Here is a 19,892-nt window from a genome sequence, read left to right on the forward strand (position 1 = left end):
AAATTGAATAAATAAATAGTATGAAAAGTTTCAGCCTCTGATAACCAGAGCTGGTATTGTGACATCATAATGCCTCATTCCACCAATGCCTAATATACTGCTGGATCCTAGCGCTTCTTCTAATCATCTATCTTGTAACTTCACTGGGTATGCCCAGACCAATTCTTTTGTAATCTGCCTAGAACTGAAAGGTATTGGCGGAATAGAAGACACTAATGTAATGTAAAGTTCTTGAAGCTATGTATGGGTAATTTCAACAATGGTGAAACTAAAGTAGATGGAATAGAATTGCTAATCAATGCAATGCATGTGCTTGTTTTTGAGTACAAATTAACTTAAAATGTGGCTCGATAGTTGACAAGCAAATACGCATTTCATCATCCACCATCAATTCTCTTTTTTTATTTAATTTCAATCAGAGCTGAAAATCCAAGTTTGCAAAGATAAGAAGATTCAAACAGTAGCAAAGTCTTGATTGCTTTGTTACATAGAAACATAGAAACATGATGGCAGATAAAGGCCAAATGGCCCATCCAGTCTGCCCATCCGCATTAACCATTATCTCTTCCTCTCTCCAAGAGCTTTCTTTTCTATCCCAGGCTTTCTTGAAATCAGACACAGTCTCTGTCTCCACCACCTCTACTGGGAGACTATTCCACACATCTACCACCCTTTCTGTAAAAAAGTATTTCCTTAGATCACTCCTGAGCCTATCATCTCTTAACTTCATCCTATGCCCTCTCATTACCGCAAAGATGTGCTGAGATTTGAATCAGTCCAGTGAATGGCCACCCGGATGGTCTCGGGACTCAAGGATCTCCCGTATGAGGAATGGCTGACAAGATTGCAGCTATACTCACTCGAGGAACGCAGAGAGAGGGGAGACATGATCGAGACGTTCAAATATCTCACGGGCCATATCGAGGTGGAAGAGGATATCTTCTTTTTCAAAGGCCCCCACGGCAACAAGAGGGCATCCGTGGAAAATCAGGGGCAGGAAACTACACGGTGACACCAGGAAATACTTCTTCACTGAAAGGGTGGTTGATCGCTGGAATAATCTTCCACTACAGGTAATTGAGGCCAGCAGCGTGCCTGATTTTAAGACAAAATGGGATTGTCACGTGGGATCTCTTCACAGAGAAAGGTAGGGGAGAGTTATTGGGGTGGGCAGACTTGATGGGCCGTGGCCCTTATCTGCCGTCTGTTTCTATGTTTCTATGTTTCCTTTCAAATGAAAGAGACACAACTCATACGCACTTATGCCATGTAGGTATTTAAACATTTCTATCATATCTCCCCTCTCCCGCCTTTCCTCCAGAGTATACAGATTGAGATCTTTAAGTTTGTCCCCATACACCTATGATGAAGACCATGCACCATTTTAGTAGCCTTCCTCGGGACTGAATCCATCCTTTTTATATCTTTTTGAAGGTGCGGCTTCCAGAATTGTACACAATATTCTCAATCGGGTCTCACCAGAGTCTTATACAGGGGCATCAATAGCTTTTTTTTCCTGCTGGCCATACCGCTCACTATGCACCCTAACATCCTTCTAGCTTTCGGTGTCACTTTTTCAACCTGTTTGGCCACCTTAAGATCAAGTTAGGATAACTACTGCATAAAAAATAAAACTAAAATTACTAAAATTATTTGCCCTTAGTTATGCTTGTCTGGGTGGTTGTATCCTTATGCACACAGACATTTAAAACATTGACAGACTCTTGCATATGCAACTTACATGCCATTTATTCTAGTGTAGACTTATGAAGAGAATTTTTAAAAATAAAATAAAATTCTTGAATATCTTGTGGCACATCCGGAATCACTTCAGGGCCCACCACTGTGCCATGGCACACAGTTTGAGAGACACTGGTGTATAGCAAGGCTTGCAGTGATATTGATTGTCCTCATGTGAACTAATAACAACATTCCACCCCTGGAAAGCATGAAGTTAGTGGTGACTTAAGTGGCAGTTGGGAAAATTTCAGAGCAGAGTTTGAGAAAGAAAGAAGCAACATATGATTATGGCCCTCTGAATGATGGACTTTCTCAGAATAAAATAGTTCTTGGCACTGCCAACAAAAGCAAGCCTTACTGTCATTTAAGAGAACATGACTCTAAATGCGAGGGTTCTTCAGAAAGTTTCTGCACTCTCTAAAATTGAAAGGGGATAGATTTTGTACGAACATAAGGAAGTTCTTCTTCATCCAGAGAGTGGTAGAAAACTGGAACGCTCTTCTGGAGTCTGTCAAAGGGGAGAACACCCTCCAGGAATTCAAGACAAAGTTAGACAAGTTCCTGCTGAACCAGAATTACATAGGTAGGGCTAGTCTCAGTTAGGGCACTGGTCTTTGACCTAAGGGCCGCCGGGTGAGCGGACTGCTGGGCACAATGGACCACAATGGTGGTGGTCTAGCAGCAGCAATTTTTATGTTCTTATATTTTCGCAAGAGAAGTGGTAAGAGGGTATGTCGTAGAATGTCAGGTGACTAGTGTGTCAGGCAAGCCAGCTCACATTGCAGGTAGTAATGTAATTTGCTTTTGAGATATTTAATAAACAGTGTTTAAAAAAATAAAAGTGTGGAAAATTTTGAAGATGCCTTGTACATCCATTGAAACATGATGTACTACAGAACTTATTGTCTTGCAGATGAGAACTATAAAACAGGATCAGTATGCTGACAGTGTTCATGCAACAGACAATTCTCGGTGCAGTGTGGGTGGCTACACAACAAGCAACAGCAAAGCAACCTATCTGCAACCAAATAAGCAGCTTGTAAATACTACAGCAGTGCACAGAAGTGAGCGACAGAACAGTCCTCAACATATGGAGATTATGTCAGTTCTGTGATGACTCAAATTATTTAGCAAGGGTGTGCCTATCATGTAGGAAGCAAAACACAGCAAATAAGCTACACACTATAAGTTGGAAGAAATATCAGAATCAATTGATGCAGACTTGTTCAGTACTGATTTAATTTTCTCAAAAGAGTACCCTGGCACTGTGTGAACAAAAGAACAAATAGGGTTTGTGAATCTTAGAATGAACATATGATGCAACCTTGTCAGCTCGATTCTGGGGCCATATGTAATGTCATGTGTCTGAAACACAGAATGAAGTCAACACTGAGATTACCCTGCGAACAAGTAACACCAAACTGAGTGTATTCAGTAGAGCTCATACCATCCTTGGGACTTTTTCAAACACATTATAGCATATGTGGAGGCACTTATGCGCTTGAATTTTAGTCTGGTTTGACATTTGAATGCCTTAGGCTGATCCAGTTCACTATTTCTGCAGAGCTAAACCGCAAAGAAGATTGATGCACCAGACCATTGTCAAGATAACTGTTAGCATCTGTGAGAAAATCTTTCATGGCCTAATGGAGTATGTTTGAGGTCCATTTTGAAATCAATCCCAGTGTTTCATCAATACATTGTGCTCCATGCAATGGCGAAAGCTCAGTTATGAAAGCATAAAGTAGATGGCCATATGGAGATAGTTCAGAGAACAGCTACTAAAATGCACTGAGGCCTTCTTGAGAAAGCATATGGGGACAAACTTAAAGCTCTCAATACATATGCTCTGGAAGAAAGGCGGGAGAGGAGATATGATAGAGACATCTAAGCACAGGGAGTTATGGTGAGATGTTTATGTGGCACCCTTTTTGTGAAGTTCGCAGCAGTGCCCTGTAAGGTGCCCCACTATATTGCCATGTCTGGGTGTCCAGTCCATCCCTTTGCTGGCCCCTTCCATGTCCAAAAGGTCTTGTTCTAGCCATCTTTGACTTGGATGAATTTTGGGATGAGAATGGGGTATAAAGATAGACGACTTAGCGGTCTGGACGATCAAACGACTGGACGTACAGTTAGACGATTCTCGAAAAAAAAAATATTTTGAACGTATTTTTCGAGAATGGACTTTAGGCACTGCTGACTTTGGGCGACTAGCAACTTATGCCCAAAATGGACTTAGACGTTTCTTTCGATTATGCCCCTCATTGCATATTTCAAGTTTTTCAAGTTTATTTAAAATTTCTTATACCGCCCAATCAGCCTTCTAGGCGGTGTACAAATTTGTAAAAACAAAAACAAACTTTAACTAAGATACAAGTTTGAGGTGATAATACGTCCCCAAACTGTAACTATAAAAACTTTTAAAAACTATTAAAAGCAAAGACAAACAAGAACAAAAGGTAAAAGGCAAGAACTACATTAGGCAAAGTAAAAGAGAACAATTAGGGAAAAACAATAGGGAGGGCTGCTGTTAAACTCAATAGTATTTTCGCTCAATTGCCCTTAAAAGGACAGTAAGGTCTCAAAGGCATCAAGGAAGAGAAATGTCTTTAGCTTCAGCTTAAAGTTATTAAGATTTGATTCTTCACGTAAATAATTTGGAATACTATTCCAAAGAGAGGGGGCAGTGACAGAGAATATAGTAGACTTCATTGTATATATAAACTTCAGTGACGGTATAGAGGAAAGGTTATTAGCTGTTGATCTTAGGGACCTAGAAGGAATATAAGGGATAAGGAGATTATTTATAAATTCAGGTTGATTGTTTTGTCTGGTCTTAAATGTTAACAGAAGAATTTTGTAAGTGATTCTGTGTTCCACTGGCAACCAGTGAACTTCTTGCAACAAGGGGGTGACATGGTCAGATTTCTTTGCATTGAATATGATTTTTACGGCGGTGTTTTGTATTATCTGAAGTCTTTGTATTTCTTTTTTGGTTATACCTTTATAAAGGGCATTACAATAGTCAATGCATGAGATCACGAGAGAGTGAATCAAAATGTTCAAGGATGCGGCATCTAATAGTTTCGATAATGATCTGATCATACGGAGCCGATAAAAGCAATGTTGGACCACTGTACTGATATGAAGATGATAATGAAATTTGTTATCAAAAGTTACTCCAAGTAATTTAAGTGAAGGTACGGTTTTAATAGATTGAGATTTGAATGTAAGAGGGGTCTGCAAGGAAAGTCCCTCCTTGTTGGGAAAAATCATTACTTTGGATTTTTCAATGTTCAACGATAGCATATGTACGTCCAACCAGGAGTTAATCTTTTCTAATTTTTGGTGTATAAATTTTATTTCTGAGGGATTATTTAGATCTATTGGGTGTATTAGTTGGACATCATCTGCATAAGCAAACATTGTAAACCCGATAGATTGCCCTAATGTTAAAAGGGGGGCCCAAAAAATATTGAAAAATAAGGGCGATAAAATAGAACCCTGAGGAATCCCATAATCAGTAGTAAATGAGTCAGACGATGTAGAATTAAACACTACCTTGGAAGAACGATCTGTAAAAAAAAGATAAAAACCAGTCCAAGACCTGGTCTTTAATACCAATTTCACTCAGACGAGACAGAAGAAGCTTATGATGAATCGTGTCAAATGCCGATGATAGATCTAAAAAGATAAATAAGACAAAGTGGTGGTAGTCGAGGTGATAGAGAATTTTAGTAGTCAACCCAATAAGTGAAAGTTCTGTGGAATGATGTTGACGGAATCAGGTTTGGTTTGGATGGAGAACTTTTGTTTGTTCTACAAAATCTGAGATTTGGCGAAAAACTATCTTTTCTGTAAGCTTTGCCAAGAAAGGAATGTTTGAAATAGGTCAATAATTTGAGACCTCTTATGAACAGATTGTATAGTCTTTGATAATGGGATGAATAACTGCTTCTTTCCATTCTTTTGGAAGGATACCTGTACTTAAACTAGTACAGATCAGATTTAAAATATCGAGTCCAAAAAATGAAAAAAAAAAACATTTTTGAAAAATTGGTGGAATGATCTCTGATTTGGACCCTTTGGGCCTGATTCTCCAAAGTGCATCCTGATTTTAGGCAGCAGTAGGCGTCCTACAGCTGTCTAATCAGCCAATCGGGATGCACGTTTTTTAAAAAAATGCTCCCCAGGCAGGCCGCCTATATTGAAGGCGCCTCCGGGAGCCTAGGGAGACCCGCAAGATGCCTAAGCTCGCCTAAGGGCCTTAGGCGGGCCTTAGGCGAACCTAGGTGGCCCTACGCGTCTCCCTAGTAGAGGAAGAGACGCTTAAAATGTAGGCCAGCAAAATGCTGGTCTACATTGTAAGTAGGCGCGGCCGCTATACTTATGGCAGCAAGGGATCTCCCTGCTGCAATAAGTATAGCGGCCGCGGTCGCGGCTGCCTGTCCCATCACCGACAGGAGGATGCCCAGTCCTTCTGTCGGAACCCCCCTGGAACCCCCCTCCCCCCAAACTGGTAATCGCGGGCAGGAGGATGCCTAGTCCTCCTGCCGGAAAGCCCGACGACACCCCCCCCAAACTAACTTTTACATGTTGGTTGGCTGGACGGGTCTTGCTGCCGTCCAGCCGATGGGCCCACCTCGTGGAAATGAGACGGGCCCGCCCCTTCCCGGCCCATCCCCGCTAAATCTAAGGCCTGATTGGCCCAGGCTCTAGAAGCCTGGACCAATCAGGCCTTAGGCATAGCGGGTCCGCCCATCCCCACTAATCCTAAGACCTGATTGGCCCAGGCTAGGCACCTGGGCCAATCAGGCCTTAGGATTAGTGGGGATGGGCGGACCCGCTATGCCTAAGGCCTGATTGGTCCAGGCTTCTAGAGCCTGGGCCAATCAGGCCTTAGATTTAGCGGGGATGGGCCGGGAAGGGGCGGGCCCGTCTCATTTCCACGAGGCGGGCCCGTCGGCTAGACGGCAGCAAGACCCGTCCAGCCGACCAACATGTAAAGGTTAGTTTTGGGGAGGGGGTGTCGTCGGGCTTTCCGGCAGGAGGACTGGGCATCCTCCTGCCCGCGATTACCAGTTTGGGGGGAGGGGGGTTCCAGGGGGGTTCCGACAGAAGGACTGGGCATCCTCCTGTCGGCGATGGGACAGGCGGCCGCGACCGCTATACTTATTGCAGCAGGGAGATCCCTTGCTGCCATAAGTATAGCGGCCGCGTCTAATTTAACCCGATTCTCTAACCGGCGTCTGTACCATGGACGCCGGTTACAGAATCGGGGTTTAATGTAGGACCGATTCTGTATAGGACACCTCTCCTGGGCGTCCTATACAGAATCAGGGCCTTTATGTTTAATGTATTTAAAGTTCTCTGTAGGGAAAATTTTGAACATCTAGAGAGGGGGAGATGTATAGTTTCAGGTTTTTTTTACGATGTCCACTGTAAAGGGGAAAGTAGGGTTTAAGCTGGTAATACTTGGCTGAGAAATGTTTTGGACTTTCTTAATGAGATGAGGCAATTGCTTGAGCTGAAGGAGGTGGAGCTGTCAATTTGGACGCTGTCCTCTGTGTGGTTAATAATTTTGTAATAGAAAATAATGCAGAAGTGTTTTTAGCTTTCAAATTGATTCCTCCAGTTGGAGCTTATTACTTGCTGACCCAGGGAAGGCAAATGGAAAGTGGTTACTATTGTAAACCGAGTCGAGCTTTCTTGAATGATGACTCGGTATATAAAGCTAAGTTTTAGATTAGATTAGATTAGACTTACTGTAACTGTGGACTAAATGAAAATCAGAGAAGCTAGAGTACCTTCTAAAGGGAGTTCCAGGACAACTTCAGTTGTAACTTAGGCTACAAATGCTGTTAGGGATTTTTTCATAAGCTTTATTTCAGAACTGAAGAGAAATTTTACAGGAGTGTAAAAGTTTTGATTTTCCCGGTCATATCTTGAGAAACTCTGAAATGAGGTAAACAATTTTGTCTGCTTTGACTTTAATTAATACAATGGGGAGCCCCTTTTTTCTTTATAATTATAATTTACATTTAATTATCAAGATCACTTGATTGCAAGAAAATTAGTCCTCACATTAGAAAAATGCAAATACAGACTATACTGTATATACAATTATAAAGATTTTAAACATACTCAAGAATAAGGAAACAAAAAAAAAAAGAGAAGCTCTAAAGCTTTAGAAAAAATTAGTCATTGCAGGAGATTAATGACTACAGGGAAATTTCATCTAGAAAGGGGTTCTCTAAATCAAGGGCTCCTTTTACAAAAGTGCGCTAGCATTTTTAGCGCACGCATCGGGTTAACACGTGCTAACCGAAAAATTACCTCCTGCTTAAAAAGAGGCGGTAGCGGCTAGCACACGCTAAAACTGATAGCGCACCTTTGTAAAAGGAGCCCCAAGTTTCCTGTGTTTTCCTTATGTATTAAACATATTGTACACTACTAAACTACATTTCTGACTACTATGTGCATTTCTGTATCAGTATCTCAGGAAGCAGTTTTTTCTGTGGTTCATTAAGATTATTCTCTGAGTATAATTTAACACATTTGTTTTCCTCTGATTCTTCTTTTGAAAGTTTTCTCTTTATTTAGTATTGGATCCTCATAGGTAGTAGACTGTTGCCGATAAATTTTCTTTATTTACTCGAGTATTGTAAATTGATATTATGTATTTTTGCCCTTGATTTTCAGCTTTCTGTACAAGTGATTACTTGATTGTGCTATTTTGAAGCTTAAATAATTAAATAAATGAAAAATGTATGTAAGTAGCTATGGCCCCCTTTTATCAAGCTGCGTTCGAGATTTTATCATAGGCCGTTGCGGTAAAAGCTCTGACACTCATAGAATTCCTATGAGCATCAAAGCTTTTACCACAGTGACCTGTGATTAAAAAAACCCTAACGCAGCTTGATAAAAGGGAGCCTATATTAGAGGCCCTTTTACTAAGCTAATGCACCCTTAACTTAAAAATAGTGGCCTAATGTAGGACATGCTAGAGCAGTGTTCTTCAACCGCCGGTCCGCAGAAATTTCCTGCCAGTCTGCAGGGCCGGCACATGCATTGGGCCCGAGACAATGTTATTTTCGGGCTGGCTCCCTCTTCTTCACTGCTGCAGTGCACAAAGCTGCGGGCAGCGGCTCCTATGGGCATCCTGCGCCTGAACCGGAAGCTCTTCTCTCTGACGTAGCAGCGTCAGAGGGAAGGCTTCCAGACGAGATGCGGGACGTATGAGGAGCCACTGCCCTTGGCTTTGTGCACTGCAGCAGTGAAGAAGAGGGAGCCAGCCCGAAGATAACACAGCATAAACCAAACAGGCGGGAGCAGGCCAGAAGGTAAGTCACAGCATGGAGGGAGGGAGACAACAAATTTCCCTAGCACACACATGCATAAAGTAGGTGCTTGTACAAGGTTGTACCTATTTCTTTGGAATACTTGTATATAATACAGAGAGGCATATTCTAAGGTGACCTCCTAAATTTGTGCCAAACTGAATTTAGAAGCTTAAAAGTTATCCTTATAAACTGAGACCTGACATCCATTTGCCTAGATTTATGAATTTAGTGATTGAATTGTGTTAATTTTGAGAATTTACATCTGCTGTCTGTATTTTGTACTGTTCAGGAAGAAATGCATTTGTTTCTTTTTCTCTGGGGTTGTACTACATGCTGTTTTGCAGCTTAGGATTTTGTTTATATATATTAATACTTTTAGTTTGTGGTCCCGTATTTGCATAGAGGTTGTGTTCTAGTAGAAATGAATGTTGAGAAGCATACAGTGTGCTTTGTGTAGTTTAATTTTGTGGTTAACCATTATGTGTTGTTAATAAGAGTATATTGTGTGTATATATGAAAGTGAATGGAAACAATAGTGTTAGAATTAGTACTATTATGGGGGCGGAGATGAGTGGGGTCTGGACTTTATTTCCGCCGGTCCATAGGTGTAAAAAGGTTGAAGAACACTGTGCTAGAGCATTCTGCATTAGATTTATACTAAGTGTGCAGGTTATTTTGGATGGGGTATGTCTGGGGCAGGGAATGGACATAGAAGTGTGCTAAAATTATTGGCATACCTCTTAAATAAGAAGCGTTAAGTGCTTCTTAATTAATTTTTTTTAAATAGCCACACACTAATGCTAACAGTGCATGACCAGAAACTTAACAAATAGAAAAATGCCTCTTTTACTATCACACTAGAAATTGACTTAGTGTGCAGGAAAGACCCATGTTAAGATATGCTAAGCCCCTTGAAAGGTAGGCGGCCGCCGGAGCCCTACCTCCTAGCCCATCCAAACCCCCCCCAGCTCAGCCAAACCCACCCTAGCCCAGCCAGACCCCTCCCCTCTTTTTTAGTTGGCCGTCCGGATGCATCCGTCCATCTGGCAAGCCCGCCTTCACCTGAATGGCAGCCCTTCCCGATGCCCAATCCTTCCTGCTGGACACCCCCCATGATCCCCGAAAACATCACCAGCAGGAGGGATGCCTAATCCCTCCTGCTGGACACCCCTCAACCCCCAAAAGGTTGCTATACCCCCCACCTCCCCCCGACCAGCTGTACCCCCACCTCCTAGCCCAGTCAGAACCCCCCTAGCCCAGCCAGATTCCCCCCTACCGTCCAGCAGGCCCGCCTTCACCTGAATGGAGGGGCCTAATGGATCTGGCCAATTGGAATCTTAGGCCACTCCCAATGCATCCCAGAATGCACTGGGAGACAGGCTTAATATTCCAGTTGACCCAGGTGCCTAAGACTGTTCCTATGGGAGGAGCCTTAGGCACCTGGGCCAATCAGGGTCTTAGGTCCCTCCCCAGTACATCCCACGATGCACCAAGAAGGGACATTGGCCTGCCTTTCGGGTGAAGGCAGGCCTGCTGGATGGATGCCAGCTGGCCAACTAAAAAAGGTAGGGGGATCTGACTGGGCTAGGGGGTGGGGGCCATATGTTGGAGACCACTGTCATCCATGTGATATAAAACCAGTTGTGCACAAAAATCAAAAGTCTGTAGTCCTACTGTGGTTTTACCGATATGCAGCATTAGTAAGATTTTAGATCCTATCTTGGAAAAACCGAGTCTTCCTCCTCTTCTTGGTACAATCCAAATGAAGAAAAAGAACAAATTTTAAAGTGTTTAGAGGAAGAAGCTAACACTAGAGGGAGGGAATGGATCTCTGTTGGGAGTGGTCAGATACTGACAAAGAGGGAAAAAAAGCAAATTCTGCTAGAAAACAGGAAAAGCATGAATGACACTATGAGCGAGATTTAAAAATAGCAGGTTGTGTGAAGCATTTATATTTCTGTTTAAATGATATAAATACTCGTATGTGAGCACTAACCATTTTCTATTTGTTTGATTTATCTGATGTTTGTTTGTCATGCTATCTCACTTCATCTTTCTTTGGGGGAGGGGGGTTATCTGCCTCTCTTTTACTTTTTCCTTTTTTTTACTCCTCAGGCTTTGAAACAACAGCATCAGAAAAAAAAGCAGCAGCATCGTAGAGCAGGTATGCCAGTCTCCTCAAACCCACATATTTTGTTGAAAGCCGTCAAAACAACTGGCAATCCTACATCTGCAAAAACAGGTATTTATTATATGGTAAGGTCACGGTTTTCCTCTGAATCATTATTGTGATGACTTTGTTTTTAATTACCAGTTTTCTAATTAGCAGCTAAAAATTCATTTCACATGAAGTGATGATAGATTTTGTATTGTATTATGAAGAAATTCTAGCAGGGAGAGAAAAAAGCTTGCAACTAGGGAGAGATTTTAAAAACTTCTAGAAAGATCTACTTTTGGATGACCAGTAAAACTGCTTTCTCTGGACCAAAACTAACCCCCTCTTTTACAAAGGCGTGTTAGCCATTTTAGCGTATGCTAAAGCGTCCATAGACTAACATGCACGCGTAGATTTAGCGTGTGCTAAAAACGCTTAGCGGGCCTTTGTTAAAGGACCCCTTAGCACTGGTTCTAGGCCCTTCTGAAATGAATTTTCTTCTAGTGCTTGTCAGTTGGGGTTATTGGATTCTCTTGTAAAGATGAATTAAATAAGTAAAATGAATAAGAAACAAATACTATGGGCCCAGTATTCAAAATGATTAAACCAGGTAGGAGAGGATGGGAGCAGATACTGAGCGGCATTTAGCTGGACACAGTGCTGCTGAATACCTACTTTCACCATTGCAGCCCTCACTGGCTACTGCCAGGGAAGTCGGCGATGCAGTCAGGGTGGAGTCAGGAGTTATTTGAGTATTAGTGATATTCAGTTCTGGTGCCTGCATAACTAGCCAAACATGTTGGACCACATAATAGCAGTCCTGACTTTGCCTGGTTAGCTATGTGGGTAAGAATATCAGCTGCACCTGGATAGCTTCTGGGCATTGCCAAATATTCAGTGCTATTGACAGATGTAAGTATATTGATCTCTACTGGTGGTGCCTTTATGCTTGGAGTCAAGTGCTTCTTAAATATGGGAGGAATAGGTAATAAGCTGTCTTTTATGGTGAGAGAAAATGATTAAAATTGCTTTAAAAAACTGGATTCAGTTGGCCTTGGTTTTCAGAATTTTTGAAAATCTGGCACTACGTGGTTATTAAAGGGCACTTTTAACAAACTACCTTAAAAAGTGCCCTTAACGTGTCCTAGACGGAACTTGGACGTTGTGACTTAGACTATGTAAAACATGGTCTAAGTCACAAAAACCCACCTAAACTTACCAGATAAGCACTTAAAACACATAACACAGACCCACACACACTACCCCTGTAATCACCAACCCTCCCACCCCCATAAAAATTATATTCACAACTTTAAATTTCAGCCTCCAGACCATCATCACCTGGCCGCCTGGCATAGAAAAGCCTAGTCGTCCAGCCCAGAGGCAGCTTAAGTCATCTTGGGGGTGGGTTAGGGACCCATAGAGAAGAGGACCCATGCCCATATGCCCCTGTAATCACTGCATTGATACTTAAACATGTGCACTGCCCTATACACCCATAAAACCCTTTTTGACTGGTATATAAGTGGCTCCTGCAGCCATAAGGGCTATTGGGGTGGTTGATACGTGGGTCTACGGGATTCTGGAGGTGGTTTTGGGGGCTCACCGTCACCTATAAGGGAGCTGTAGTGAGGAGAAGCTAGGGCACCCTTTTTGTGAAGTTCACAGCAGTGCCCTGTAAGGTATCCCACTATTTAGATGCCATTTCTGGGTGTTCAGTCCATCACTTTGCAGACCCCAGACCCCTCCCACATCCAACAGGGCTTGTTCTAGGCGTTTTGGACTTGGACGGAAATGTGGTATACAGATGGACGATTTAGCGGCTTGGACAATCAGATCGGCAGGATGTATAATTAGACGACTTTCGAAAGTAAAAATAAGTAGGACGTCTCTTTTGAAAATGTGTCTTAGGCTCTTTTTAACTTTGGACGACTTGCGAGATGGACGTAAACGGACTTAGACGTCCCTTTCGATTATGCCCCTCCACGTCAGTGTGTTCTGAAGAGGCTGTAACATTAAATAGAGAAGAGGCAATGGACTTTGAGGAAAGCCCTTCTGAGTATGTTTCTGAAGAAAGTAAGCTGGTGGATTAAAGGGGGTTGAAATACTTGAGTTAACCCTGAGAAATACTGCTCGAGGAATGTGCATGTAGTGCTAAGACTGTGTGCTTTGAAGACCCAGAACTCAAAGTAGCTGAAAGTTTGAGAAGATACTGTTCTGAAGAATAGCACTGCAGTGTTAAGATTGTGTTTTCAGGAATAAAAGAAAGTACAAATGACCATCATAGTCCACAGTGAAGAAGTGGTGTGCAAACTTTCAGCATGGAGATTTTGAGACTGAAGATGCAGCAAGGTCTGGGAGGCTTCAAATAGTGTCAACTCCTGAAATTGTTAACCATGTCCTTGACCTGATTTTGGCAGATTGGCAAATATTGCTGAGACATTACAGATATCTAGTGAACATGTATGTATAATCCACAAGCAGCTGGGTATGCAGAAGCTGTCAGCCAAGTGGGTGCCCAAATATTTGAATGCTGTCGAGAAACATTGAGTGGACACTTCCAAGATGATTTTGCAGCATTTTCAGTGAGCTAGTGCCAACTCTTTGGAACGACTGATTACTGTTGATGAAACATGATTAAACCACTATGATCCTGAAACAAAATAACAATCCATGCAATGGCAGAACTCCAGGTTCTCCAAGGCCAAGGAAATTCAAGATCCAAAAGTCAGCAAGTGAGGTCATGGCCACAGTGTTTTGGGATCAGGAAGGTGTTGTAATGACTGTCTATCTTCCAAGGGGCCAAACAGTTAATGTAGAATGCTACTATAACTTGCTGTGTTGATTAAAGGAGGCATTGAGAAGGAAGCTGCGGAAAGGAATTCTCTTTTTGCAAGACAATATACCTGCTCACAAGGCTGACAGAACGATGGATGTTTTGATGCAGTTGGGGTTTCAGTGCATAGACCATCCACCCTACCCATCAGATCTTGCTCCATCTGACTATTTTCTGTTTACAAACTTAAAAAGAGTTTGAAAGGGTGACAATTATTGAGTAATTCGGAGATGATTGCATCAGCCAAGCAGTATTTCAGTGAGCAGACATCAGAGTATTTTTTGGAAGAGTTACAGAAATTCAAGACATGTGTTGAATTTAGGAATGACTATGTGGAATAACTTGTAAGTTTCATGACTCCATGTCATTCCCTTCAGGTTGGGCTGAGAACTTTACAGCAACCCTTCATAAATGTACTTCTTGTATATGAACTCCTTTGCCAGAGTGGAAAAACATCACAAAGAAATCTAGCTCAGCAGCTATAATGTAAAATCCTGCATGGGCTTTCAGAACCCTGCATTAGATGCAGTGGAGGCCATTTTCTCCTCTACTGTGATATTTCTGCTGGAAATTGTAGAAATGTGCTTTAATGAAAGGCTTTGTCTCCTGCACTGTGAGATCCTTGAGCCTTCAATAGTTAATACTTTGCTGAGCTACTAACACAGGTGTCTATACCAGCTGGGAAACCCACTTTGCTACTTGCAAACCATTGTCCCTATTCTGTAAAGCTGCTGCTGCACCAATGGCCATGAAATAAGACTGTACAGGTGAGTCACCTCAAACTCACACAATAGGGTATAATGTAATGTAATGTGTGGAGTTTATTGGTTCATACTCCAGTATTAGGAAAAAGGCAAATGAAAGTTATTTAAATTAATATGACTCTTTACTTGCTCTTTGGGAAGTGTATCCACGGAGGTATAGTATCAGAAAAGAAGCAAAACAAAGTTTAGCAAGGTGGGCAAAACTGTCCATGCAAATAGATGTCTTTGAAAAAAATAGGTATATTGACATTTCTTACAAATTAATTTATTTTTCTTTTTTCCACAGCTTGGGAAGGAAAGCAGCCATATGGACAATCTAGCAGTCCTCAGAATTCTAGTCCGTCTCCTTCGGTAAAAGCAGATAATATCTTGTCTAGCTTAGGAAAGAAAGCATCACAGCATTCTGACAAACTCCAAGCCAGTAAGTTCCATATTAAAATGGCTCTGCTGCTCTCCATATTAGAGGAAGTGGAACTGAAAAATCAGCTAAGCACTACCTTGATTCCATGCTGAGAAAGCTTCCTACCAGGCCAGATTTCTATTCCATCCAGCATGCAACATTATATAAAGTGACATAAAAATGTCAAAATCATCTATCATTCTACAAAAACATTGCAGATAGATTGCTTTGAATATTGTCCTTACAATAAAATCAAGTAAGCAAGGGTTTCCAAGCGCCTCTGAAAGTAAGTAGGGGTTTCCAAGCACATGTGAAGGGAATGTTCAAGGGGAAACAATGCATGTACTTGACATTTGTGCATATTAGAAGAGGTTATGCCAGCATAGAGGGAATAATTGCAATAATTGAGTTGGGTTAGGACAAGCATTTGGATTAGTATAGCAAAGTAGGGCTGTTGAAGTAAGGTTCAATCAGTCTTAGTTGCTTTAAACTAAAGAAAGATTTTTTTTCCAGAGGCTGGAAATTTGGAGTTCATAGGAGAGAATGGAGTCTAATAGGATACCAAGTACCTTGGAAGTTTTTTCCACATTTAGCGGTGTGCCAGAAGGTAGGGATAGGGTAGTGGGGGCAGTCTGTGTGGCCGTGTGGAACCAGAGTAATTTTGTTTTGGTGGTGTTTAATTTTATTGGAGAGTGCCCAAGAATAGATTTTTTCAGTGCCTTTGGAAACGTTTATGAAAACTTCATTAACATCTGTATTGGGTAGAATTAAGAAAAAGATTGGGCGATAGGTGTCTATCCTTTCTATAAAAGATAGGTGCCTATCGCACGGTGCTTAGCGGCGCCTAACACCTAAATGGGCATTTGTGTGGGCGGAACTTAGGCTCCTGAAATGTAGGCCTTTAAAACCCTCATCTACATTTCAGGTGCCTAAGCTTTTGCATAGGCACCACTAACTGCGATTCTGTAAATGGCACCTAAATGTGATTGACATGTGGCCGGTGCCATTTTTATGGGAGCTAGCCAATTTAGACACCTTTATAGAATCAGCCCCTACATGTATAGCCCTCGATGGAGACTACATTGTTTAACTTACTTTTTTTTTACCAAACTTTTTAAACCACCCTTGTAATGGCTAAACAAATAATGAAATTATGTTTAGAGATTATTTGTACAGAAGCATAAGGTGGATAATCCCTATTCCCTAGAGTTCACAATCTAATTAAAACAGACAGGGCAAACAAATGAAAAGCAGGTAGAGGCTTTGGTATGATAGCAAGTCCAGGTTTGGAAATGTATGAAGGAGACCTAAGGTTATATTACTGCTAATTAATCTTTTCTTATTACCAGCTCCGGCTTTATCTAAGAAACTGAAAAGTACGACTCCCACTATAGAATGGAGAGGCTTAAAGTAAAAACAGCCTCAACTATGAATGTTTCTCAACTAGACTTGGTCTAGTTGAGAAATATTTAAGAAGGCCATTCTGGGCATGTGGTGCAGCCAGGTAGAAGACATGAAAATTAAATTTAGCAGTAGAGGAAAGTGAGTAGATAAGAGCAGCTTCCCTGATGAACAAGGTTTGAGAAGAGGGATGGAAAGGGAAAATAGATTTCATGAGGAGGCAGAATGAATGTACTTAGAGAAAAACACAAGAAACTTAAATTTTATGCAGAATTGGATGGGGAGGCAACATAACGATTTCAGAAGATGAATTACTAGTCCTGTGAAAAATTATTCAAAAAAATTATTTGTGCTCTTGCTTAATTAATCTCTAGGTGTTGTAGGTGTATTTATTTGGTCTGATTCTCTCAATATTATTGATCACCCCTATCTCCCACACTATTCCATATATACATAGCCTCCCTCAGCTCCTACCTAGACAAACATGGCATAACCTCATACAGCTATGCAGATGACATCACCATTCTCCTCCCCTTCGACCACCCAGAACCACCATGACAGGCACAATACACAGAACACTCAAAACAGTAGCTTCATGGATGACAGAGCACAAACTAAAACTTAACTCTGACAAAACAAACTTCATCCTCCTAGAAAACAGCAAAACTCCAACCTTAACTAACCTAGTAATAAACTTGATCTCATACCCCATTCAACCCACACTAAAACTTCTGGGAGTACAGATTGACAGAGGCTGTACCATGCAACCACAAATCAACAAAGTAATAAAAGCATCATTCGTGACTATGAGAAACCTAAGGCAAATCCAAAAATTCTTCGACAGAAAACAGTTACAACTTTTGGTACAATCTCTTATCCTTGGACTAATAGATTACTGCAACATACTATACCACCACTGCCCAGCGACCATGATAAAGCAATTACAAATAATACAAAATACAGCCCTAAGACTCATCTACTCATTAAAAAAATATGACCACATCACAGAAGCATACCACAACTCACACTGGCTCCCAATACAAGCAAGAGTACACTTCAAATTCTACTGCCTACTATTCAAGGCTATTAATGGAGAAAGCCCAACCTACTGGGACAACCGACTAACTCAATCCACCTCAACCCGGCACAGGAGAACCCACTCACGATTCACACACCCACCAACCAAAAATGTCAAACGAAGAAAACTATATGACAACCTAATGGCCACCAAAGCAGCCAAACTAGACAGACAAATCACCAATTTGCTGTCTTCGACCACAGACTATAAAACCTTAAAAAAAGAAACTAAAACCCTACTCTTCAAAAAAATACATAAAACCTATTTAACACGACATAGAAACATAGAAACATAGAAGATGACGGCAGAAAAGGGCTACAGCCCATCAAGTCTGCCCACTCTGCTTACCCACCCCCTGTCTATGCCCTAATGACCCAATTTCCTTATCTTGACCCTCGTAGGGATCCCACATGGGTATCCCATTTATTCTTAAAGTCTGGCACGCTGTCTGCCTCGATCACCTGCACTGGAAGCTTGTTCCAATGATCAACCACTCTCTCTGTGAAGAAATACTTTCTGGTGTCGCCATGAAATTTTCCGCCCCTGAGTATGAGCGGGTGCCGTCTTGTGGCCGAGGGTCCCTTGAGAAAGAAAATATCATCTTCCACTTCGACACGTCCTGTGAGGTACTTAAATGTTTTGATCAAGTCTCCCCTCTCCCTACGTTCCTCGAGAGTGTAGAGCTGCAATTTGTTCAGTCTCTCTTCGTACGAGAGACCCTTGAGCCCCGAGATCATCCTGGTGGCCGTCCGCTGAACCGATTCAATTCTGTGCACATCTTTACTGTAATGTGGCCTCCAGAATTGCACACAGTACTCCAGATGAGGTCTCACCATGGCCCTGTACAACGGCATTATGACTTCAGGCTTTCGGCTGACGAAACTTCTATTGATACAACCCAATATCTGCCTTGCCTTAGATGAAGCCTTCTCCACTTGATTGGCAGTTTTCATGTCTGCACTGATGATTACTCCTAAATCTCGTTCTGCTGAAGTCCTAGTTAAAGTTTCTCTGTTCAAGAAGTACATCCTGCATGGATTTCTGCTTCCGATGTGCATGACCTTACATTTCTTAGCATTGAAGCCTAGCTGCCAGGTTGAGGACCAACTTTCCAGTTCCTTCCCAAACTTCACCTACCCACTCTCTACCCATATCTAATCTAATATGTTTCTAATTACCCAACAGGTATCACCTTTAGTTCTCGACAATCCTTATGTAATTTTTATGTAATTCCTACGACAATTCCTATGTAATGTTACAATTCTTGTAACCTCCTGACAACTCTTATGTAATTCGCCTTGAACCGCAAGGTAATGGCGGAATAGAAATCACTAATATAATGTAATGTAATGTTTGGTGTAAATGATGGATGATTTAGAGATTTTTAGTGTTTGTTACAGTGGATTTTGTTATCTGATCTAATTTTAATTTTTTTGTTTTATTTTTATTACATATAAATATGACTTCTGCCTGCTAGAGTATCAGAAATTTCTTTTTAAAAACCCTTTTACAAAGCCGCATTAGCCTTTTTTATCGCCGGCCGTGACAGTATTAGCTTCAATACTCGGGAATTCTATGAGCGTCAGGGCTACTACTACTGCATCCGGTGATAAAAAATCTTAACGCGGCTTCATAAAAGGAGGCCTAAGTTATAAATAACAAAATAAAACTCATAATGATGTCTGTGAATTTTGCATAAGCTATAATGGAGAGAGGCCATTCAATAGCTGACCCATTGGAAACAGATTTTAGTAATCTAGGTAAGAAGTTATGTGAAAGCAGGTAATAATTCTGGTGGTATAATCATGAAAGGAAGGATAGATTTTGGCGATGTTGTAGATAGAGACCGGGTGGTGAACTGAAGCATGTTTATCCAAAATACCCTTAATGATTATTTATAGAACAACTCAAAAAAACTAAATGTGCCGAGATCGATGTGGAAACTCCGGATTCCATCCTAGTGAATACAAATCTACGGGCACTGATCAACAAACATACGTTTTCCCTTCTGCCTGGAGACTGTCAGCAACGTCTACTCCTTCTTCTGCCAGAAGTGGACAGACAGGTGAGTAACCCGAATACATTCCCAACACTAGAACCCTAGACATTCCCATTTAAAATTGATCACGTATAAATGTTTGTCATTCATTTGCTAAAAACAGGTCAGTGCGCAAA

General features: G+C 41.5%; 1 protein-coding gene across 9 annotated transcripts in view; it reads left to right on the forward strand.

The window, feature by feature from the left end:
• ASXL2 (ASXL transcriptional regulator 2) overlaps window positions 1-19,892 on the forward strand; it is a 212,289-nt gene that overhangs the window by 159,816 nt on the left and 32,581 nt on the right. For all 9 annotated transcript variants that reach the window (XM_033936461.1, XM_033936463.1, XM_033936465.1 and 6 more), the window contains 3 exons: window positions 11,199-11,325; window positions 15,125-15,259; window positions 19,619-19,782. In XM_033936461.1, the coding sequence (XP_033792352.1) occupies window positions 11,199-11,325; window positions 15,125-15,259; window positions 19,619-19,782 (426 nt within the window). The remainder of the gene's footprint in view (window positions 1-11,198; window positions 11,326-15,124; window positions 15,260-19,618; window positions 19,783-19,892) is intronic.

This window comes from Geotrypetes seraphini, chromosome 3 (genome assembly GCF_902459505.1).
Source record: "Geotrypetes seraphini chromosome 3, aGeoSer1.1, whole genome shotgun sequence".
In the NCBI taxonomy this organism is placed as follows: Eukaryota; Metazoa; Chordata; class Amphibia; order Gymnophiona; family Dermophiidae; genus Geotrypetes; species Geotrypetes seraphini.